At 37.5% G+C, this 26,386-nt stretch overlaps 1 protein-coding gene across 1 annotated transcript in view; it reads right to left on the bottom strand.

The window, feature by feature from the left end:
• Positions 1–22,715, bottom strand: part of LOC105232853 (homeobox protein araucan) — a 168,746-nt gene extending 146,031 nt beyond the window's left edge. Inside the window, exon 1 of the mRNA XM_049457337.1 lies at positions 22,223–22,715. Within this exon, the coding sequence (XP_049313294.1) occupies positions 22,223–22,288 (66 nt within the window). The 5' untranslated portion in view covers positions 22,289–22,715. The remainder of the gene's footprint in view (positions 1–22,222) is intronic.
• Positions 22,716–26,386: the final 3,671 nt, after the last annotated feature.

Here is a 26,386-nt window from a genome sequence, read left to right as displayed (position 1 = left end):
TAGGTGGAAATAATAGAGGAAAAGTTCCTTTTCAATAAGATGGAAGGAAGAAGGGAATTTCGTTTTGCTCTAGACATTATTACTGTGCCATGTATTCTTCGAGCAAAAAAACGGTTAATTTTCAATAACTTTTTCCACATAAAAATTAAATTTTCATTTAAACTTTTTCCAAGGACACATATTTAACCAAAATATTGACACATTTTGTAAGGAAGGTATTAAAAACTCGGTCATTAAGACGCCTTTTTCAGAAATCCCTCGGAAAAAATGTGCTCCCTCGCTGACAGCAGAATTTCCAACAGGATCATCAAAAGTAAAAAGTAAAAAACACGTGTTTTCATTAGAACCATCCACTAGGTATTGGGTGAAGAAAAAACAACACAAGTAAAAATGTTATTTTGGTCAGTCATTTTCTCAAAAATAAAATCTTAAAAAAAAAATTGTTACAAATTTCTCGTTTTTGTGGTTTAGAAAAGTTGTAATTGAAAAAAAAAAAAATAAACCTTCGATTCGGCACTGTTCGCAGCAACTCGGACTGACACATAGAACGACTTGGCGCATTTTACGTCGAGATCTTAAACTGGAAGCGTACAAAATACAGTACCTTCGCTTCGCTCTATGGGCTCTTGAAAAGTTTCAAGAAGATCCAAAGTTTCCGAGTTAAATTTTGTTCCGAGATGAGGCCCATTTCTGGCTCAATGGGTATGTAAAAAAGCTATTTGCCGCATCTGGGACGAAGAGCAACCTGAAGAGATTCAAGAGTTGCCATTTCATCCAACAAAAAAGGACGGTTTGGTGTGGTTTGTAGACCGGCAAAATCATCGGTTCATATTTTTCCAAAACTGATGCTGGTGAGATCCTAACCGACAAATACGAGCGTCATCGCACCATGATTACCAGTATATATACTGAATTGAAGCTGGCGACGTTTGATTTCAACTTTCCCGCACATCGCGTCAATCAATGGATTTATTGAGAGAATAGGTCGGTGAGGAGATAATTTCAAGTTTTGGACCAGTCGGTTGCCACCAAAATCGTGTGATATTACACCGTTAAACTTCTTCCTGTGACGAAATGCGGACAATCCCGCTACGAATCAGCCCTTGGAGCAAAATATCACCAGTGTCATTCGCCAATTACCAGTCGAAATGTTCGAACGAGTCATCGAAAATTGGATTCGACAGATGGACCATCTGAGACGTAGCCGCGACCAATATTTGAAAGAGATAATCTCCATATAGTAAATGCCAAAGAATATTCTTTTGAATTATAGTAAAGGTTCCCCATTAAATTTGAAGTTTCTGTATTTTTTCTTTAAAAAGTAGGGAATATGGAAATGGATGATATATACATACATACATTATATCTCGAGATACCGCTGTAAGCTGGCCTGGGGTAACTCTGTAACTCGATTCGAAAAAAAAATTTACTCGAATTCGGATTTTGTATATTGTTTAATTCGATTTTCGGATTTTCAAGCCAATTTTCGGATAAAATATTCGATAGCTTTTAAGTTGTAGAAAGCAAAAACGAAAATTGTACGTATTTATTCTGGCACAGGGTGGCACAACTTTTGCGTAATTATAAATTAGATCCGAATTTCGAATAGAATACATTTTCGAATCGAGTTACAGAATAGGGCCCCTGGAGTGCGTAGATTTCTAAGACCGTATTTCCAAACGGTGACTCAGATCAACTAGAGAATTTGGAACAATATTTAAATGTTATATAATTAAATAAGACAAAAAAACATTGTAAACCCTTAAGGAGCTATACCAGTGTGACGCATGAAAAATTAGGCGATTTTCGTGAATTCTTTTAAGAGATAGTACGCGATTGAATATTTCGAACTTCTTTGAACGTAATAAAGTATATTTTCAGCTATATTTAAAGATTTTTTTGTATAGTAAATGTATTCAAAAATACTCGATTTTAATTTGAAGTCGATCGGTTAGTTTCAAGTTGAGTTATGACGCCAGCAATTTTGTCGTTTCGAGAAAAACGCCTTTAAAGTTTCACATATACATATACAAGGTATGTCGCAAAAGAAACAGAACTTTTTAGATATAACTGTTTCAGGTGGCGCCACTTATTGGTGGGTATATGAAATAAAAAGTTTGATCTCTTGTTGACATTTCGTAAAAATTTTAAGACAATTGGATAACTACAATCGCTGTTATCGATCAAAAAGTGACAGCAGCTTTTGGTTATCGGTCGTGATGCATTTTGAACAAAGAGCAAATATTAAATTTTGTTTTAAACTTGGGAAAACGTTTACTGAAACATTTCAAATGATGAAAAAAGTTTATGGTGATCAGTGCCTATCCTGTAGTAATGTGCATGAGTGGTTTAAGTGATTCCAAGAAGGTCGTGAGGACGAAAGCCATCACCGAAAAAAAGTCGTCTTCAGAAGTCAAAAATAAAGACAATGCTGATATGTTTTTACGATTCCGGGGATATTGTACACCGAGTGTTCGTCCCACCTGGCCAAACGATTAATGTTGTGTTTCACCTTGGTGTTATGAAGCGTCTTTTTCACGTATTCGTCGTGCTCGACCACAATACCGTGAGGCAGGGTCCTGGCGCCTGTCGCACGATAATGCGCCGTGTCATCCGTCAACGCTTGTCAATGATTTTTTGACAAAAAGCTCCATATTAACCATTAATTACTCACCCTACTCACCTGATCTGGCACCCTGTGATTTTTACCTATTTGGAAAACTTCATTTGCCCATGAAAGGACACTGGTTTCAGGACATTTCAGATATCCAAAAGGCGACGACCGATATTCTCAAAGCATTCCGAAAAATGACCTTAAACACTCATTTGAAATGCTAATTGACCGGGCTAAACTCTGTATCGAAGCACAAGGAAACTACTTTGAATAAAAAAATATAACTTTTGAAAAATATTAATTTTTTTTGTTGGTTTTTTTAACAGTCCTGTTTCTTTTGCGACAGACCTTGTATGTTTGCACCTCCGAGCGGTCGTTCTTTAGAACACTGACATCCAAAAACTATTCAAGATGCGACCTTCCCGATTTCACTGGATATTTGTGGAAATATATGCAATCGAAAAAGTAAATAAAATTTTTTTTTTTTGAAAGTGTCAAAATTGTATGGCCCCTTAACTTACACGGTTACAGCGTCGCAAAAAAAGAAGAATAAACCGATCACCGTATTTCCACCGTCTCAGTTTAGTCGGTGATTTAACTATGTTTTTCATAATAAATTATTACAACTTTGGTACAGTATTTGCATAAAAATTAGTATTTTAAAATTTTGCCTCAATAAAATAAATTATAAGCCGACACCGCGAATAAAGTGACTAATTGTACACAAATATTCAAAATATACATAAAAATTAAAAATCACGCATTCACCAAAGGCAGCAACTACATCATATACTTACTTATGCATATTCATTCACGATTCATAATTCACAATTTTTTTCATTCATGATTTTTGTGGCGTGTCATCTATTTGGCATTGTTTCATTAATTTTTTTTTACCATTCATATTCAATCACTCATTTATATATTTTATTTGGCAATAAATAAGTAAATGTGAAACCGGCGACGTTAATGAAATTCTAATTCGCAGTGACAACAGTAAGAACAACAACAGCAAGCTGCGCTCCGAGGTTTATGAGCTGGTCACAGCAGCGGCATTAGCAGCTGACTACATGTGTTTTCAACACAAATCTGCGCCTTAAGCGGCCGATCACGTACCGACGAATTGCATGCCAACAACCACAGCCACAAGAGCAAGCTGTGGTGGTTCTCATAACAACAACAGTAGCAGCGAAAACATTTGTTGTGCAGCCTTCATGCGGTGAAATAAATTTAAAAATTACAAATGTTCATATGTACATATGTATTTACGCAAATAAGCATGTGCATATGTCAGCTTGTATGTGTTAAATGCGCGCACGCGTACAAATTGCATTCCTTTCACCAATATCACCAACAATTACAGCGCCACAATCAGCGTCAGTCTAACTGACAGTAAAGACTGTGGGTAGCCTTGCTGTAGTTGGCGGACGCCGCGGCACGGCGCTTGGTCAGTATGGCTGTATGGCCGGTGTCGCACGATCATCATGACTTGGTGTCGCCAAACGTCAGTCAAATGGTCACTTTGCGCATGACATGGTCTTTAATGTTACAGCAAATTGACAGTAACAACAGCAACAGCTATAAAAAATACGCTTTCGCACCGCATATATATATGTATGTATGTGTGTATATAGGTATAGGTATAAGTATAATTATATACATATGTATGTATACCAACACAGATATATATGAACCTTTATTTACATAGTATTTGCGTGTGTACATTTGCGTATTGATGTTCTTGCGCCAAATAAGTACATTAGGTCATATGTACATATGTATAATACATAGATATGCATATAAGGTATTGTACAAAACAGGCTGATAGAATTCATCGACGTCTGCGAAAGGGTTGTCGAGTTAAATGTTCGTGTTAATATTTTTACAATATATTTAATAGTAGAAACAACGCGCAAAATTCTAAGTTCAGCTTAAGTAAGCAGTCTTCGCCTCCCCAAGACCTTAGAGAGTAGCGAAACGAAAAAGCTTCAGCGGCTGTATTTACCAAATCCACTCAGTTGCTGGATAAGGTTTAATTTTGGTACCACGTGGAGCAAAATGGGCTAATGATGGCCTGAATGCGACCGCTTGTGGTCTGAAACTCATGTGTCTCCCTTCTCAAGCAAATATCCGTAGCGGCTGTTCAATCAAACGAACAGCAGTGCGACCCTGCGCTATCAAATCCTCTGAGGTATTCGCAATTGTATTGCGCTTCTTACTTTGGTGCTGAAGCTCTTCTCTCCGAATCGAAAAGTTGCTTAAGTAACTCCTTCGTTTCGTTTTCTATATTTTCACATGTCAATTTACTGACAAGGAGGCAGCGCCTTAAAATATTAAAGCATATTGAAATGTCAAATCGAAGACAGCTACTAGTTTTGTTTTCATATTAATAAACAGTAAATAATTTTAGAAATTTTATTTTCCTCAAGTAGTGAACCCTGTTTATTCGTCTAATTATGAATTACAGTACTGTAGTTAAAGCCATTTCGGCATTTCTTTGTGGTATTTATTTCGCTACTGCAATGTAATTGACAAAACGTTAGTGAATTACTAATTAACTACTGTATTGAGTCATCAATATGCTTGCTGTAAATGCACATTTTGCATTACACATGTACGTAACAGTTGATCCAAGCATAAGACCTTTTTTCAAAGCCTTTTTTTTCAGATCGTGCATGAATCGTGTCAAGCTGTTATGTTATTTTTTTCAGTATCGGTTGCGAAACAGTTCCAAGAAGATCCGACGTTTTTGAGCCAAATTTTGTTCAGCGATGTGGCCCAATTCTAGCTCAATGAGTACGTAAACAAGCACAATTGCTCCATTTGGGACAAAGAGCAACCTGAAAAGTTTCAAGAGCCATTTCATCCAGAAACAAATCGAGGTGTGGTGAGCTTTATAGGCCCGTGGAACATAATTCTTCAAAAATGATGGCGATGAGAACGTAACCGTCAATAATGACCGTTATTGCGACATGATAAACGACTATTTGATGTCTGAAATTGAAGTCCATGATCTCAGCGACATTTGGTTTCAACAAGACGGCAACACTTCTCACCCATCGCATCAATCCATGGATTCATTGGGAGAACAATTCGCTGAGCAGGTAATTTGACATTCTGGTCGGGTCGATTAGCCACCAAGATCGTGTAGGCCTTAGAGCAAACAACAGGCTTGTCACACTCGCCAGTTGCCAGTCGAAATGCTCAAAAGAGCCATCGATGGACCATCTGAAATAATCTTAAAAAAATAAATTCCAAAGAATTTAAAACAGTAGGGAATCTCGAAAAGGGTCGCCCTGTATTTATTTAATGTCTATATAGATATGCTTGGAATTAAAATTGAAAAAAATATTTTGGAATACCAGAATTTTATTTCACATATTTTCACATTATGTTCTATAAAAATTATTAATACTGGTAGTGCATATGTAGGTACCTCTTGCGTTATGGAGCCATATGTAGAAGTTCCCTTAAGTGAGTAAAGTTCTCTGAGCAGCGGTCTTAGCCCAAGTATCTTCTGGGTAGCCAAAAAACATCCGTTTGAAGGCGAGCTAAAGTTAGAAGGCGAAACATCTGTCCCCAGGTCTGTACGCTGGGTTTGGGACTCGGCACGTAAAAAATTGCTTTAAGAGAACAGCCTCATATGGCAGACCCCCCTTTTGATACGGAGACTCTACCATGTGTACTCGACAGAGAAAAAAGTTTATGTTGCAAAGTTAAATTGCACTATTCCTCTGAGCTGTGTTCAGAGACAAAAAACTGATTTTAGTAAACATCTGACATTCGATGCCGAATTTGTAGTCGTATTAGTCTTTTACGTTGAAATATTCTTTAGTGTCCGTCGATATTTAATTCAGGTCGAAGTTTAATTCAGGTAATTCTAAATCGCTTTCTATAATTTTTGACACATAGCATTAGTTAACTGAATCAGTGTTGTCTTATTCTTCAAATTTTGTAATTTTGCTCGCGAGTTCAACTTTTAAACTTTGCAAAAGCATCAGAAACTTATTTTTGATGATCTATGCTCCTTATAGACACCATGAGATAATATTGTATATTCCTGTTACAGAGGACTGTCGATTGAAGGCTGGACTGATATGATGGAGCCTGTTTTAGTATTAAACATCGACCCGCAGTTTCGGGCATAAAACAGTTTCAAACACCGCTCAGAAGCATAAATTCGTTATTTTTACTCGGAGATTCTAAGTGTAGCCATGTCCTTCACCACCTGGTCTTACCAACGGAGTTGAGGTCTTCCTCTACTTCCCGCGGCGGGTACTGCCACGAATACTTTCAGAGCTGGGGTGTTTTTCATCCATTTGGATAACATGACTTAGCCAGTGTAGCCGCTGTATCTTAATTCGCTGAACTTTGCCAATATATGTAGACGAAATTATCTACGATTTTGAAAATTTGACTATCAGCAGTGAGATCGACGAAAAAGTGGTGTGTGTCGATTCTCTTTTCACGGGTTTTTTTTCCCAGATTTGGCACATAGTGATTCTGTTATGAGCAAAGGCTTTGTTCATAATTTTAAAATTATTAATATTTTCTTCAAAATCGTCTTCAAAATGTCGTCTTCCTCAAATCTTCCTTGAAGCAGTCGTTTGAGTTTGCCAAATAGCCACCAGTCACACAGAACTTCTTATTTTCTTCAGTATATCATGAAAAGGCTTTCCCAAACATCCAAATTATGTATCTCGCCATAATCAAAGACACGTTTTCGCTTTCCACAGAGTTCAGCGGCAGCATAAAGCAGCTGAGCCGACAACAATTCGATAATTAATAACGCTATTCAATTCAAATGGCAACTTCCGGTGCATGGCTGAAGTTGCTGTTGTTGCACCATGCATGATCATACCAAAAAAAAAGCGGACCGAAAACAATAGAAAGAATAGAATTGACGAAAGAAGTCAAATTGATGGATTGCAGTGACACACTTGACGCGCACTCACACACACGCGCACACACATACACATTACACATAGAAATCTACAAAATGTCTAAGCAACGCTGACCGTTAGCGATCGTTGCGCATTTGATTGCTGTCATTTGTATTATTTATTGGCCTTAATGCGCATTGTACTTTGGCATGTTATTGTTTTTAATGGTTGCCCAAGAATGGCAGTAGCAGCGCGCATGAATTTCGAGTAGTCAAAAACACTTGACGCTTGACAAGGATTTAGAGAATGATCGCGCGTTCGACGTATACGAACGTCAGATCGCCGCTTATGTACTCGGATTAGCGTTGTTGGTCATTGGCCGCCGGGCGCTTGTTGTTGTTGTTGCAGTTAATAGACAATGCTTAAATAGCTGGCCAGCACATTTGCACGTACTTAGCGGACAAAAGATTTTTAGTAGACACCAAAAACATAAGCGCGCCATAGCATATGCGTCTGTCGAAATGAGTGGAGCGGAGGCAGGGGTGAGGCGCGTTTTACTTGCGCTGCCGCAGGTGCATAACTGCATGCATTTATGACTCCGATATCTGAAAATCTACATGCAATATTTGTATGCACTTTTACGCGTTTATTTCCTTTTTTTCAAATTGGTTGTATTTTTCCATCATTCGCGCGTATGCATATTTGTTAGTTGCGCATGCGCATTTACGCGCCAGCAAGTGGTGCGTCATTTGGTCGTACGTCCGTCCGTCCATTGAGCAAAAGAAGAAGCACAAGCGCAGATGAGTAGTACACACGTTCCAAGCTGCTATGCATATGCACTTCTACGGTGGACTGCCGCATTGCATGCGTAATAATCTGCACCTGTGCACCTGCGCGCCGCGCTTAGTCGCATTGCCGCACTTTTGTTGTCGTTGCTGTTGTCGTCGTCGTTTTCGTTGCCGAATCTAGATGTGGCACCGAGTAAGGCGTTTTTTAATTGCAGCGACATGCGCGGACTGCAAATCGCTGCACTTCTGCCGTTCACTGCACTCGCGCGCGGCCAGCGCGATCGCGCCAATCGACGCCAAAACGACAAGGCGGCGGTCGATCGATCGCATGATCGGTGGATCGTATGTTCGACCGAAATGGCATTGCGCGCCGCCAGCGCGCACCGTTGCAACTGAATTGCGATTTTCACTTTTTGTTCATTCAACGCCGCCACATGGTTGTATTGACGCCATTTAGCTGTATGAGTAATATATCTGTGTGTGTGTGTGTGTGTGTCGTTTACTTAAGGTGCCTTTAAGTTTTCGTTTACCTTTTGCTTTGACTCCAAGCGTTGTTGTCATCAGTTGGGGAAGCAGCAACAACATTGTGCCTTGCTGTTGTCTCGCTGTTTGTCGTCAGTCATTTTACGTCCGTGGCCCTAAAATAGGCATCTCTTCACACCTTTAGTGGCCACAGTCAACAAGACAAATGCGTAATGTTTGTGCCGTGTTGTTGCCAATGGTTTCCTCTTTTTTCATCTCGACTCAACAGTTTTTTTAGCGCCATTTATGGCGCGAATCAATGGCCACATTTGTTGTTCAATTGTCACTATTTAACTCAGGAATCAGCAATTACCATTGCGTTTAGCATCATACGTCACATTCAGCTGAGCACCAGCATGTCCATACACTCTCATCCATATATATGTGCATACATATACATATAACAAACATATTTACATACTTATACATGCATATATACTACGTATCTCTAAGCCTGTAAAAACTTGTAATGTAAAGCTTTTCCCATTCGTCGTTCGCGCAATGAATGAATCTCGTCGTAATTGTGGTCAGCGTAATAAGCAATGGCCGAATGAGCAAAGAATCGAGCAAATTACCGATCATCAACTTGTCAGAGAAACGTCTGAAATTGGTATTCAACATGTCTGCTTCTAAAGCCATTATTACTTTTGATACAATCAATGTTTCGCCAATTTATTAATCGCTTAGAAATATGATAAAAAAGCAAACTCGGCAGGAAATTAGACTCTTACAATGTCTATAGTCTATAATAATTAGTTAGTAATAAAATTATAGTTTTACATCCATGATTAGGATTCTGAGCACCTTTTCCGCGCACAAAAACATCATGTAGCCTCTCCTCGAAAATTTTCATGGAATTCTCAGAAACAATGTTTGCGCCAAATACCCAGATATCCGAACAATCTACCAATATATATCTGTATAAGTGGGTGAAATATCTTCATCAAGTTTATTTAAAAAAAAAAAACAGGTATCCATGTTGATGGGATCGTGACTTGATGGCAGATTACTCGTACTGCTGATGCTACTGTGGATTGCACCGCAACCTATGGTCCCACTCTTAAATCACAACGACTCATCTAGCCCCAGCATATTGATAAATTCCAATATATGTTTGTATATGGAAACCGACTGTTGTTCAGTGTTCTGGAATTTCAGGCTCCATGTCGCAGAACCGACTAGGCCCAAGTTATATAATTGCTTCTTGAGCTCACAATGGCCGGTGTAGAAGGCGATAAGTAGCCTGAGTTTGTCTTGAAGTTGTTGCCGATACACCTCCGTACCCACTCCTTCATCCTTGCGGCTGAAGTGCAGCTCATTAATAGTATAGAGACCAACCGCAATGAAAGGATCGAGTCCTGCTATGTTGGTGGATGGTGCGGAGCGGGCGAGCTCTTCAGCCAGTTCATTCCCGGCTATACCTTTGTGGCTGAGTATCCAGATAAGGTACATTTAGTTACGATCTGATATACTATTCAGTCGCTCTATACGTTCCTGCATGATTGGTGATTTGCTCTAGTATGCAAAGATAGATCGCTTTAAGTGCACTGAGTATAACTATACGTTCATTGCGATAGTTGCGTTGGAGGTTTAACTCTATACACCAACTTTTAGCAAATACCTCTGTTTTAAATATGCTCAAAAAATTCCCATAGTTATAGAGTTTTCTGCGTGGCCCTCATACTATTCCTAAGTAGTAACTCGAGAGCATAGTGGTTCCATTTAGCCATACTGATGAGGGTAACCATCAACTTCTTAGTGGGATTTAATATTTTGGTAATCCTGTCCGTTGGGAGAAGAGGCAGTAAGTACTTCGCCACTTAAGTACTTCGTGAGCTGGGAAGAGATTACCTTATCTCTGCCAAACCCTTCTGCTCTTATTTGGAGCAGCGTGTGTTTGGCAACCTAACTGATTGCTAGGTGAAGCGGTGTGAGATCCAGCAAGACTTCAAGCGCCGCCGTCGGACAAGTGCGCATGGGACCCGACACGCAGAGGCGAGTCGCTACATCATCAATAATTCAAGTCCTACTAAAATCTGCGATGTTTTTTTTTGAGGCTCAAGTTACCGCTCCATATGTGATAAACGGTCCCACGATCATCACCGGACAATCCTTTGCTTGCAGCCCCATGATCTACCAGCTAAATGATTGCACACCATAAGTGCTTTAGTAACTTTTGCATGCTGCTTCCACCGGAGTGGAATCCAACGTGAGATTAAGGTATTTGACCATTTTAGTCATCTCTACCTCTCTGGTCTCGCAAATGGGACGATGGTCGTCTTCGAAAGGTTGATGTTCAGTCCAACCCCTCTGCATCATCCCTTGGATAGGCCTAGTACCTTTTCTACGATATCGCAGAGAATGTCCTCAAATTTTCCTCTAGCTATGATAACAATGTCATCCGTTGTAGACTAGTCTTTTCAGCGTGACGAGCTGAATCGATTTAGCCAAATCCGCCTGTCCGTACTTTTGCGAACTAGTCCCTCAGTTTTTGATCCGAATATCGATTTGAGATTTTGCACACGTCCTTTTCTCTCCACGAAACCTCCGATATCAAACAACTATAGATTGTAGCTGTCATACAAACTGAATGCTCCAAGTCAAGTTTTTGTATAGAAAACTATTTTATTTGACAAGATATCTTCACAAAATTTTACACGCAATATTGTCTAAAGCAAGGGTATAATTTTCGAAGAAATTGTTCAAATCGGATCATACAAACCGCGTATAGTTGCCATACAAACTGAACGATCAGAATCAAATTCTTATATGAAGACCTTTTTTATTTGATAAGATATCTTCACAAACTTTGGCATCCAAATTAACGATGACAATGAAGGGAAACTGTTGCATTTTATGAGAAATTTTCATTAAATTTGATACGGCTTACGCTTATTGACCAAGACAACATTGCAGTCTTCGAAAAAATTGTTTAGATTGAGTCACTATAGCTTATAGCTGCCATACAAACTGATCGATGAACGTTCTGGTCCAAACGAGGGTGGCACAATTGAACAGTGCTGATTTTGGCTTGGAAGGCGTAGTATGTCTTGAGCGACCAAAAAATGTTATAGATGAAAGACTGGAACCATTACACTCATGGAGCTCAAAGAACATTTAGCAGTCACTCCAGCCACCATTTAAATCGTTTAAAAGCAGTCGTAAATATTCAAAAGTTATAAAAATAAAAGACGATTTTGTATTTCTTATATATATGAATTTTGAAAACAACCGCTCGAATATAGTTACAGACCCGTTTAATCATATTGTTATTGTCAAATATGCACGTCAAATACTTTTCATTACGAAAATCCACTGGGCTCCTTAAGCGAATAAAATGTTACCCATACACCCTAAAACTAACGGCTTCCGGTTATGTTATCAAAGAAAATTTATTAAATTCAAAAGCGCGGACCAATTAAATATCTAACGCGTGATTCTTATCAATAAAGTGAGGCAAACCAGCCGCTGCCTCAGCAGCAAATTAAAGTTATTTAAAGCCAAATTAATTGTGGCTAAACTGAAAATGTGATTGTCCAGTGGCAATTGATAGGCAAACCAACAAATGTGTGCGTATACATATTTACCACTGAACACATGAAACCAAATGGCAATGGTGAATGAAACTTGTCTCGCCACACGGTAGCTAAATGAAACGAAAGTCAAGTTTGAAATGGTTGCGCCGCTTAATCGCACTAATGAAAGTTGAAACACAAAGCGGCAGGCACGCAGCCACACCCACTGGCAACCAGATGTCACACTATCTAAAGGGTGATTTTTTAAGAGCTTGATAACTTTTTTTTTAAAAAAAAACGCATACCTATTGCAAAATCTCTCATCGTCGTTTCTTTATTTGAAACGTTAGATTGGTTTCATGACCTTACTTTTTGGAAGATAATTTCAATTTAAAATGTTGACCGCGGCTGCGTCTTAGGTGGTCCATTCGGAAAGTCCAATTTTGGGCAACTTTTTTCGAGCATTTCGGCCGGAATAGCCCGAATTTTTCTTTCGGAAATGTTGTCTTCCCAAATCTGGAATTAGTTGCTGGCGTATTTCTGTATACTTTAGACTTGACGTAAAGCCCCCACAAAAAATAGTCTAAAGGACGTGAATCGCAATGATTCTTGGTGGCCAACGCTTACGGGTTCCATTTCTTGAGATGATTGGTTGTCCCGCGAGTTTTCCCTCAAAATGGCCATAGAATCGCGAGCTGTGTGGCATGTAGCGCCATTCTTGTTGAAACCAACATGTCAACCAAGTTTTCAGTTTCTTCCCATTTTTTGGCCAACAAAATTTGTTTAGTCAATCGGAAGCTAGCGATCGCCATTCACGTACCGACGTTGCGTCCAACAGCATCTTTTGAAAAAATACTGTCCAATGATTTCCACGCAGCGTACAAACCACCACCAACAGTGCCATTTTTCGGGATGCATGGGCATGGTTCAGTTTCGACGGCTTCTGGTTTGCCTCCTTCATCCAAATGCGGCAATTTTGCTTTATTTACGTAGCCATTCAACCAGAAATGAGCAGAATCGCTGAACAAAATTTTGTCGATAAAAAACACTTTCGAACCGAAACACTGATTTTGGTAATAAAAGTTCAATGCATTTTGCAGCGTTGCTCGTTAGTAAGTTCTATTCATGATAGGAAATGTCCCAAAGCATACTGAGCATCTTTCTCTTTGACACCATGTCTGAAATCCGCACGTGATCTGTCAAATACTAAATGCATGAAATCCTAACCTCAAAAAAAATCACACCGTTTATTATAGCGTTAGTTGTAGTTTTTTGTTTTTGTTGTTAGCATTGGTTGTTAATTGCATGTTCATACCTGATAGATACACACCCATTTGCGTTTAGGCATCAATTACAAGCGCACATTCCCCGATAAGCCACCGCCATAAAGAAAACAAAAGCACCAACATCGCAAGCTCGTCAAAGCGTTGATGCTAAACGCTACTTTGCTGTCGCACAAATTGCGGTAGCCTCGATTCCATTCAACACTCCCGAAAATGTGTTGCGCGTTCATATCTGTTTCATATCAATTTATTGATGTGATGTAAGTTCGCATTTGTTGACATGTAAAAGGTGATTTCATAAGTGTTCGTAACACACCAACGTTTGCCACTGGCGGCACTGAGAGAAATTGAGTTATATTAAGGTGAAAAGTATGTTTTTTCGAAATTCAAAAGATTGTGGCAACGCTGTCGAACTGGCGAACCCAAAAGCTTTTTTCTTTATACCAAATACGCAAATTTACGCATTTACATGTTATAACACCGGTGTTTATCATACCAGTAATACTCGTAAAATCTACAAAGTACTTGAGTACTTTGAGCCCGTAACATTTTGTTTAAGGCGACAACGTTTGTGACCTCCAAACAGAAGCTATTCAGTAACATAAATAAAGTGTCTAGAGACTATTTGTCAATACCGAAGAAAAACACGCAATCTTTTTACTCACACGCCCCTTCGAAACGCTCAAATGACTATTCCTTGGTCCCGCCCTTGTAGGATCGCTAAAAGCGTTGACCTCTAATGTACGACGAAATACTTCAGTTTAACTTCGCTGAACCTTGATCCATTACCTAAGGATCAGTAGGGTCTATGATGAGTATAACACCCGACCAGTATAGCCTGACCTAACCTAACCCTCAAACAAAACTGTCCTCAGAACCAATTTGTATCATTCAGTCACCACAAACTCCCTCAGAGTTTACTTCTTTCAAATCTGGGTTTGAAAATAATTTAATTCTCGTTTATCTTTAAGTAAAAACAAATAGGAAATAAATTGGAACATAAAATTGCCAATGATTTCCGGAGGGATCATTCTAATCAGGAGCCTTGCCAATGCTCGAAATGATTGAATAAAATGGTAATGTAGATTAATTATCAGATCAGACATGCATTTAAGTCTTAGTATGACCAGCATCACCAGCAAGATTATGCCACGACCATTTCAAAGTACAATTTTACGTTCGCGACTCCAATAAGAGCTCATGTCGATCATTCTAAAGAAGGGTCTAGTCTGAGTAATCGGAATGGCCAAAGAAGCCTGTCATTTCGAGACTATTTTGAAAGTTATTTTACAGGTCATGCCAATCAAGTCTACGAAACACTGGTTATGACCAGCAAATGCCAAGGTTGAATTCAGCCTTAAAATTAAAGCTATTAATCAAACAATTTGAATCCGCAGTATTAACTATATCCAAATAATTACGCGCATTGTTGGGTCCGAGTCGATAGCCGTTTGACAGTCAGTCGTGTTCAGATTCGGTGTAAATCGGAGTCCGACTTTGCATACATTTTAGTATGTTTTATTCGGGACCAAATATTAAAGAAAACAATAATTTAGAAGAAAATGTTTAACATATATTTGAGTAAACAATTCAGATTGCCACAAAAAGTCATGCCAGTAATTTTTTTATTTCCCCGTTTTGTAGTAGTAGAAATTCATGTTCTTTATTAGAATATATTTTGTCTAAAATAAGTAACCCTTTCAATTGAGGTTGTGTTTCTGTTACCTTTGCTGTTACCTTTTGCAATTACCATTTGATATACGATCACTGTGGTCTAGAAATTATTTTATTCAATGTCTTTGCTTTATGCTAGCGCATTTCTTTAAACCTCGTAAGTTTGTTTGCTCTTGAACGTCATATTGATTGACCAGTGGCTTAGCTACAACTTTGGGAGCCCGGGGCCAAGGGCCATGTGATGTCTCCCGCCTCCCTTTATCTCACCTAGCAGTTTCCATGAAGGTGGTTTCGAACAAAAGTGAAGTTTACAAAATATCTCGGTAATTATAAGTCTATAAAATTAGGTTTAGCTACGTAATTCTAAGTTCAAAGCTACGTTTTTGACATAAGTTCCAAAAACTTTTGACACAATTTGCAAGAAATTCCTTGCCCGAATATGGAGTTTTTAAATAACCATTTTTGAAAATTTGGAGAAAAGAAAAGTATATTTGTTACATTCAAAACATAGGGTTATTCTGTGAGAGTGACACGTCGCGACGACAGAGTCAAAATAAAGATACTGTTGCGATCAAAGCTTAGCAAAAGTGCATCTTTCAATTCCTATCACTATTTTTGAAGAAAGATTATACGCCAAAAGATATAAGACAAATTCAAATACTGAGTCAAAATTAAAATATGTTTTTCATTGTTTATCCAGATTACGTTGTGCGTGTACAACTCTTTTATCTTTTATAATAAATTTTGTAAAAAAAATTTGTTGAAGTATTTTTCTGAATATTAAAAACAGCGAAGATCGTTTTGGGGGGGGGGGGGGCGCCGCCCAAGACGTTTGCGGCTCTTAATTGGGAAGTCTTCAAAGCTGTCCAACCAAGCTCTTGTGTTAGAATTCCAAATGATAAGCAGCTTTGGACCTTATTTTTAAGGGCTCGTGATTTTCTTGAGCTCAATTTTCGGCATAACAAGAGGGTTTTTCAATTAACACTCTTCCGGCTGCATTCGTACCAATCAATTGATCATTGGCTGGCCTTTAAAACCTCGAAAAGTTTTCTCTTTCCCGCCCAATAAAAGTTATTTTTAGGCTATTTTATTCCAGAACACGAACGGTTTTCATCAAAGGTAGAAAATGGTTTTTTGTGTACCTTCGTCTATCATTGTTTTGATTTTCTCTGGACGGAAGATAGATACAGCTCCTTTATGGCGCTTGCGGCTTCTCCACTCTCTATGATTATGCTAGCTTTCTTTCTTTAGTTTTTTCAACAAAAATCTACTATTCTCGAAGTACACTGTAATTTTGATCTAACTGGACATGGACCACTCTTACTTAATTTATCGACACGGTTTACACCCATTGGTTTTATATGGCGGTTATATTGTATGTACGTAATTATATTATTTGTATTGTATTGCTGTATGTTATAGGGACCTTAGGGAACCGTTGCCTTGGACAATAATTGATATATCAGAATTCGGGGGGGCGAGAAAATATCTTCTCAATGTACAAGTCTTCCTTACCAAGCTGCCGTCAACAAATAAGCAGTTTCTTTGGTGAGAAAACGATGGGTTCAAATTTCTAATTGATATCCTCATAAACTGAGGAATCGTATATATAACGATCTACGGGCAAGGACGACTAAATGCAAAATCGACTTAGATCGTCAAACAAGTGCCTTAAAATAAACTGAATTTATCGTGTTTGTTCATAGTATAAATATACTACTTATATATAAATTATATAATTATATAGTATAAGTATATTTTTAATTTATTGTATATATTTTTCAGTGTAGATCCCATCTATGAAATCATTTAGCATATTTACATGCAATTTATCATAACTTGTTGAAAATAAGAGCAGTCGCCAAACAAGTTTTAAATGCATGTATAATTTTCAATAAAGAAAGGAAAAAGAATGAAAAGCAATGTTGTCAAAATAGATAAAAATATTTGATAAAGCACCGCCAGCATTCACAATGCGACAATAAATGCTGTTTATATGTACAATACTAGTTACATACATACAAATCTACAAAAGTATTTTCGTTTCATGTTCTATTTTTTGCGCGACATGTTTTTGCTTCTGAATTCCATTTGTGACAAAAATCTTACAAGACAAAACAGTAAACAGCAAAACATGTTCATAAAAAGTAATAACATGACAGGGTGCGTAATTAATTATTGCTACATAATTGATAGTTCGATAGTTCAGCAGCCACTGTGCGTTGCCAATTCGTATTTAAACAGTTTTTGAAAGTTGTCACACCGAAATTGGGCTTTTGTGTTTAAAAACAAAGCGTTCAAAATTTTGCTACGAATAATTGGTAAGAGAATTATTTATGTATATGTATATCAATACCAATATATGAACATATAAGTATGCATTGTATGTACAGTGTTTTGTCAACGCGCACAATGCCGTTAAAATAGCACGTGCGCCCAAAACCGCTAGTTATTTGAGGAGATACTTACATAGTATTTGAAACTGACAATGAAATTAGTTCTGCTCATATTCAGGTAAGCAAGGTTTTTTTCTTGCCAATCGGTTAGTGCACACTTTAATTGTAATTCGCGGAATTACCATTGAAATGAATTAGTAATGAATGATAAATAAATATTTTTAATGAATGAAAAATTTGACTTTCAGTCCTATATGTATGTACATATATAAATAATTATGTGTTTATCTGCTTGCATGTATTACAATGATGGATCACCATAAACTGATAGAGTATGTATTATGAGTATGAGGACTCATGTAGATTGTGCTTTTCAAATTTTGTTTTGCGGAATGTTGTCTAAGCTTTCTTTACATAAGAGCTGTCCAATACACTGTCCCAATCATATGAGAAGTTAAGTTCTTTAATATTGAATTATACACATACTCGTTCCCGGACACCGACCAGACTGATTAATAGTCAATGACTTTCTTCTAAGGTATTTAAAGTTTTATTAAGGCGCCTAAAACAATCTTAAACACACATTTTCTACGCTTATCGGAATAAAAGAACTTATCGTCACGGCGGCGGTCGGAATATGCAACCGCTTCGAGGGCAAGTCCAGCCTGAAAGAAGAGGTGGTGAAACAGCTGGCTTGGGTTAGAAAAGAGGTAAAGAACGGCCGGGCTCACTTCGCCACTCGAAACTGGTTCAATGCCTCGGATCGAGCGCACAGGTATGCTAACCGCATTGAGGTGCATATCGCTGCAAAGAGGCAACATTCGACGGAAAGCGAAATGAAGACGACCTCGCAAAAGAGGAATTATAAGGACATTGACGGAAAGCTAGAAGTCAAGCACGCGGATAAACCGACAACGTCCAAAGCAGCGGCGGTCAACCAATGAGATTGCGAAACGGCAATTGACCGTCATCGTAACCTGCTGGGACAATTGTCACAGGGCCGGTGGAAAATAGTAGAAATGAAGCTATTGGAAGCTCGATTCTCTAGAATGGACGCCAAACCCAGCGCAACCATGCCATCTTTTGATAGAGCATGATGGTTTTGCGGTGTCAAAATTTTAAATTATTAGGACGACCTGTCGCCAACATGGGTGAGGAAAGCGGTCAGAATGCTTCCAAACCTGTAGGGAAGAATCCAAACTGAAGAAGGTAAACCACAGTAGTATTCCACCGAGGATCTGCAAAAAATCAGCTCCATTATTCGAGTGTGTATCGCCACCCCACAGTAACCAGTTGGTATTCCGATCATATTCCTACAGTCCTCCTTTAATATAAAAATTTATAAATTAATATCTATCCGGACTTTCGCGGTTTTTGCACCCAAGTAATTCGTTCCATCGGTTTTCGATTTTCTTTACCATGCTTCTGTCCAGATCGTAGTAACGACAATACATGGGTTTCCTAAAGCTTATGACGTTTTCAGGTGTTTAGCCGTTTTACCATTTTTGTCATATTATTTCACTACTGCCCGTGGGCTTCCAAAAACACTTCTAACCGATAACGTCGATAAGAATATTATTGCCCTCGTCTGCTACTTGGCTTGTGGTCTGGCAACTTATAAGAGGCGGGCCTTCAGACAATATAACCTCGCACCAACTCTTATCCTCTAGTTTTGTATAAAATGCTGAGAGTTGGTTGTGAGTTAAAAATTGAAGATTTATATTGTTTAACTGAAAACCTATAATTGAGAGTAGTTAAATGTAAATAAGACAAAAAGTGCTAAACACATTTTTTAGGTTAGGTCAGGTCCCGGGTTGTAAGATTGGATTCCACTTAGACCAATATTTGTCCATTATGATAACCAAAATCTGTTTAAAGTACATCACCTCATAGCTCAACGAAGAGTTTCGAGCTCTCCATAATTAAAAAAAATCTAATTATTGCCAAGTGCTTGTTAAGCTCACTAGAGTTCCATAGATCCAGCGCTAGAACTCATGAGGATTGTAAACTTGGGAGAAACATTTTTTATTTGTCCATCTGGTATTTATAAACATTTTAATTTTTTATTTTTATACCCGGATTTGGGATTAGCAATATGAAAATTTTACTTATTTGATGTGTTCGCAATTACAATTAAATTTGCCTTTTCAATACCACATTTGCAACCCTGAGGAGAGCAATAATAGCTAAGAGTTTAAATCAAATATGTTGTATAACTTTGCTTTATATCGTCACCTAAAATTAAAATTCAGGTTTTAATTGCTTACGATTAGTAAATAATTTCCAGCTTCCAGTAACCAGTAACCAGTATATAACCAGTATATAACCAGTATATAACCATTTTATAACCGAAACTCAATTTTTTTTTTCAATATGAGTGATTTTTTATTTTATCGTTTTTCCTTTGCGCTTTACACTTGATGAAAAGTGATGTTAGGTTGGTTTGCATGTTTAGGCCGCATATTAAAAATCAGCAAGTCATCAGTAAGCAATAGTATTATAATCAAATATAAAGGGTGATTTTTTAAATAGCTTTGATAACTTTAAAAAAAAAAAAACGCATAAAATTTGCAAAATCTCATCGGTTTTCTTTATTTGAAACGTTACGATATGGTTTCATGACATTTACTTTTTGAAGATAATTTCATTTACATGTTTGAACACGGGGCGGCTGGCGTCTTAGGTGGTCCATTCGGAAAGTCCAATTTTGTGCAACTTTTTTCGAGCGATTTCTGCCGGCCGAATAGACCGAATTTCTTCGGAAATGTTTTGTCTTCCAAAAGCTGGAATTAGTTTTGCTGGCTTATTTCTGTATACTTTAGACTTGACTAGCCCCACAAAAAAATAGTCTAAAGGCGTTAAATCGCATGATCTTTTGTGGCCAACTTAACGGGTCCATTTCTTGAGATGAATTGGTTGTCCGAAGTTTTTTCCCTCAAAATGTGCCATAGAATCGCGAGCTGTGTGGCATTAGGGTGATTCAAAAAAACAAAAATTTTTGTTTTTTTTTATTGGTACTCGGAAAAAAGATCGTGTCCTAGACACCTCTAAGAAATTCTCTCCACATATGAGTTTTTTAATTGTAAACCGGGAAGGTCTTCCGCATAACGGTTTTCCCTATTTTTTTCTTATTATCAGATAGAAAAATTTATAATCTTCGCTTCCGACTACATGAAAAATATCTTGTTAATTAGGTTTTGTAGGAAATTGATGACTTGCTCTAAAATATGGTCTCATTAAGATTTTTTTCGTAAACCCAACCGTATTTATAAAGATATTAACATACAGTTGAACTTTTGATTATTTTTGGTAAAATTTTTTATTTCTTCATTAATTTTATAACTCAATTGAAACAAAATTATTATGAATTAGGTTTTGGAGAGGATTTTCTTAGGGTGTCTAGGAACATTTTTTTCACAGACCAAAAGCGAAAAAAAATATTGTTTTTTTTGATCCACCCTAATATGCATTGATGTTTGACGATGAATATCTAGTGAAACGCTTAACTGTAGTCGAAAAATCATAGTAGACCATGGTTTTCTAGAGCAGTACATTTCCTATAAAAAAACAAGACGATGTGTTTCATCATTCATAATAATTTTTTTTTCATTGAGTTAATAAATTAGTAAGAAAATAAAGAATTTTTCCAAAAATAGTCAAATTTCAATCCGTTAATATCTTTTAAACGGTTGGGTTTTGCTAAAAATCATAAGAGACCATGTTTTAGAGCATTTCCAATTTCCTACAAAACCTAATTAACACAATATTTTTTCATGTAGTTGGAAGCGAGATCATAAATTTTTCTATCTGATTAAAATAAGAACAAATAGAAAACCGTTAGGCGGAAGGACCTTTCCCGTTACAATTAAAAACTCATATTTGGAGAGGCTTTCTTAGAGGTGTCCTAGGAACCCATTTTTCCGAGTACCATAAAAAAAAACAAAAAATTTTTTTTTTGAATCACCCTAGTGTGGCATTAGCGCCATCTTGTTGAAACCACCTGTACCAAGTTTCAGTTCGTCCATTTTTTGGCATACAAAAAGTTTGTTTATCATCGAACGATAGCGATCCCCATTCACCCGTAACGTTGCGTCCCCAACAGCATCTTTTGAAACAAATACGGTCCGAGAGTGATTCCCCAGCCGTACAAACCACCACCAAACATTGCCTTTTTTCGGGGGGGGGGATGCATGGGCAGGTTCTTTGAAACGGCTTCCTGGTTGCTCGTCACCCCAAATGCGGCAATTTTGCTTATTTATCGTAGCCATTCCAACCAGTAATGATCCTCATCGCTGAACAAAATTTGTCAGATAAACCACATTTCGAACACCGAACACGGATGTGGTAATAAAAATTGCAATGTTTTGCAAGCGTTGCTCGTTAGTAAGTCTATTCATGATGTAAATTTCAAATCATACTTAGTCATCTTTTCTCTTTGACACCATGTCTGAAATCCCTACGTTATCTGTCAAATACTAATGCATGAAAATCCTAACCTCAAAAAAATCACCCGTTAAATGCCGTATAAGGAAGAGTCTTTCACTTACCATAAAACTACCTGTTGTTTTGGTCGGTTGTAATGTCACCTTTGGTAGCGGCACGTTGTATGACATGATTTCATATGAATTCAAATCGTTCCACAGCTGAATAATTGCTTATTATGAGTTGAATTGAATTAAGTGGAAATTATAAACCAAATGCGCACAAATTGTAACAAATTCGATTCAAATCAAATGCAATTTCACACGCGCTACAATCATTAGGCCCACAGTATGTATAAATGTGCACATAAGTATATATTTGTGAGGACAGACAGCACATGCGAGTCATCACATTATTGATGCAGCAAAGACCGACACAAATCACTCGTTTGGTAATGCGAATTCGCCTACGTTTTAATATTAATCGCAACGACAAAACTGCATAATCAATCATAAATCAATGCAATAAATTGCATAATTTGCGAAACAATGTAAGCTTGCACTTCTCGGCATAATTATTGTGGTAGACGGTAAATCTGTATAAATTTCACTCGATCACATTCACAGCGCGCACTTTCTTCGCTTGAACTTCGCGCGTTCACTAATCGGCGATTTGTATGGCAATCGGGCATTGACAACAACGACGTATTTTGTAAACATAGCAAACTAAAGCCGACAAACACCTATACATATGCTACATATGTACATATGTAGCGGAGAGGTATGTAATTTGTTTGTAAGAATGTTTTGTTGTTAATAACTCATAACGAAAGCTATTTAGCAATTAAAAAGGCGTGTATTAGCAAGTCTTTACAGTTCTTACACATTTACATATAAATATTCGGGTTATGAATTAAAGGCTCGCTTTTAGCTGACGAGCATTCGAATCGCGCTAACGTAGCGAGTTTTGAAAATTCATTCACAATTCGATAACACAAGAAAAAGGTGCTTTAACTTGAGTTTCGACTATTTTGTGAACACCTAGTTATTGCTTAATGCAGTATTTTTTTTTTATCGAAAAAAGTATGCCCTGTTCGCAAGATGTTGTGAAGTTATTTCACGGAATATATTTCTAAGATTAACCCAAGCTTAAAGTCCTACAAAACTCTAAGCAATTTGGGATTAATCGCCGAAAAATAGAGCTTTAATAACAGTGCCTTCAACATAAAGCAGAAATTATATTATCTGAAGAATTGACAAGAGAGTCAAGCGACTCAAGTCTATAGAAAAAGTACAAGTCATCGCTACTCGTTAAATATAAAAGTAAAATTATTGAAAAAAATTATTCAAAACACTTAGTAGAAATAGCATCAGAGTGGATGAAAGAAAATATATTTGACAGACTTAAGTTTGCTAACATATTTAAAATACTTTTTCATATCAGTGAATGGTACTATTAAACTACCTTCGTTAAAAGCCAAGATAACGGGTTTTTCTAAAACGACGCCATATTTTTCACCGTTCTTTTGACATTTCTCTTCAATAAGATTTGCCATTTCTTCACGGAAAGATGTACGTTGCAACAACGAGTCGAAATTAGTATGGCTGTCGGTAGCTCATCAATTGACGAAGACTCAAATCAGTCTCCCACACATCGTTCTCAAGCGTTGGGCATCTTTGTGACGACATTGTGGCGAATTTTGCGAAAAAATCTTGACCTACATCCTTGCAAGATCAATTTGATACAAGAACTGAAGTCGACTAACATACCACCAGAATCGCCGTATGTTCGTGAATGGGGATGAGCAACAACGTGAAAATTATCCATATTTTCATCGAAAAATCTTCTTCAGTTAATATTGGTCAGGCAGCAATCCACACGTACTCCATGAGTCACCATTGCATACCGAAAAAATTACGATTTGGTGCGGTTTATGGTCCAGCGGCGTCATAAGACGTACTTCTTCGGTGACGATCAAGACCGGTATTTTACAATGATAACCAAATATTTTTGGCCCGAATTACATGATATGGACTTATGGACAATATTTGGTCCCAACAAGACGGCGCCACAAGCTACACAGCGAATGTCCCAATCAATTTATTGAAAACGAAGTTTGATAAACGTGTTATCTCACGAAATGGCTCAGTCGATTGACCGCCTCGGTCGTGCGATTTGACACCGTTAGACTATTTCCTGAGGGGCTACATCAAGTCTATTGTCTATGTGAACAAGCCAGCGAAGATGATGAACATCGTCCGGATATCGAATATGAAATTGTATGTATTTTGACTCACTCTACTATTGTGGGCAAAAAATTTCTTGGGCAAATTTACATTTCGAGCGAAAACCCATTCGTCATTTTGGTAAAGACCTTCGGTGGTAATTGTTTGTCGCGAGCAAGTGTTTTTGATTTGCACAAATTGTTTAAGGAGGGTTGAGAACGCGTTGATGACGAACCACATCCAGGACGACCACTGATGATCAACACATCAATAAATTAAAGGAATTTGTGCCAAAGACCTTACTGGCATAGTTGAAATATGGGAAATATCAGTGAAAATCATTTTCAAAGATCATTTAAGCCTAAGAAAAGTGGAAGCATGCATGGTTTCAAAATAACTCAAATTTTTCGTAAAACAGAGTCGCGTTAACGTCTGTAATGCAATACCTTTAGACCATAAGGGTATCGAAACATATTATAACTGGCAATGAGCCTTGTAACTATGCTTCCGGCCCGAAAACAGATGATCAGTCGATCGAATATCATGGCAAAGATGAGCTGAAGTCGAAAAATCCACGTCAAAGTAGGTCAAAAGCCAAGGTTATGTTGACAGTTTTCTTCGATTATCGAGGTGTGCTGCACTCTGATATCCTTCCAATCAGACAAACTAAAAGAATACTATTTGAGCATAATGCGACGTTTACGTGGAGCTTTTCGTAAAAAGAGGCCGAAATTATTGGCCAACAACTCTTGGTTTTTGCAAGTCGATAATGCACCGTCGCTTACTGCATTGATTCTTCATGAGTATTTCACAAAACTTTCAAACTGATTTAGTTCCGTGTGACTTCTGGCTATTTGGCTATTCAGCAAACTCAAATATACATATGTATGTATATCTGTCATATGAGTTGTAGTTATGTCAAGCCTTCGAAAGGTATTTGCGTAGTTTTGACAGTTTTTTTATTTCTTGCTCATAGTAGTATAGTATTTAACTATATTTTTGACAACCTAGTTTCGGAAATTTGCTCTGAGGTTTGAGTAATTAGATCAATCACAAACAAAAATCCTCGCAACCATGAAAAATATTGCAAGTATGAAGGTGTGCATCTATTGACTACTTGACTCTCACTTAGCACTATCTCAGCTCAACCAGTTAGAAAATATGTCACTAACCGGTTCCTTTAACTATTTATTCCATATTGTTTTAATAAATCTTGGCATTCGCCGTTAGTTCAATATTTAGATATTAGAACCGAGTCAAATTGCACCAAATTATTATTAATATATTATTTGCAATATTTTTTCAAAGTAACCATTTATATCAATGAAATTTTTATTACCAAACCATTCGTAAAGGGTATATCAATAAATTTTCAATTAAAAATCTTTTCCAACCAATACTTTTCTTCATTTTCTTGTTGTTATCGCGTGCTTTGCAATGCCGGAAATATTTCGTATATATACCGGATGAACTATTGGGATCAGCGACAAAGCGTCGACGGTGTCGTAGACGACTTCAGCAAAGTCTGCATGCGGACAAATGCATGCAATCGGCGCAGCAAGTGTGCAGGGGGTAAGCGGTGCGTGTTTACCATAGCGGTTTACCAACATTCATATCGCTGATTTACGAGTATAATGCGCCAACATATATGCTTATGTAGCATTCGCATTTATCGGCTTTTCAATCTGAATTGCAATTTTATTATTTTATTTCCCAGTTTTTTTCTGTATTTATTCTACATTGACTAGTAAACTTGCAACGCGCACTGAAGTATCGAATTTCAATTAAAATTGCAACGCAGCAATACACGGTCATCAGCGCAAAGCGGTTGCTGGTGGACACAAGTTGCTGGTAAATTGTTGCTTGACAAGACTTAAATGAGCAATGAACATACAATTTAAAGTAAAGAAAGTTGTTCCTACATATTTCCTATATACATACAGACACATGTATATGCATATGTATTGTATTTGTACAATATGAATAAATAATTATGAATGAATGCGAAGAACTAAGATGGTGCAAGCACTTTTGGAAGCAACACTAAATTGCATATTTATGACA

The sequence above is a fragment of the Bactrocera dorsalis genome, chromosome 5 (genome assembly GCF_023373825.1).
Source record: "Bactrocera dorsalis isolate Fly_Bdor chromosome 5, ASM2337382v1, whole genome shotgun sequence".
In the NCBI taxonomy this organism is placed as follows: domain Eukaryota; kingdom Metazoa; phylum Arthropoda; class Insecta; order Diptera; family Tephritidae; genus Bactrocera; species Bactrocera dorsalis.
Note: the sequence above shows the minus strand (reverse complement) of the source record. Positions and strands in the feature narration are given on the sequence as shown.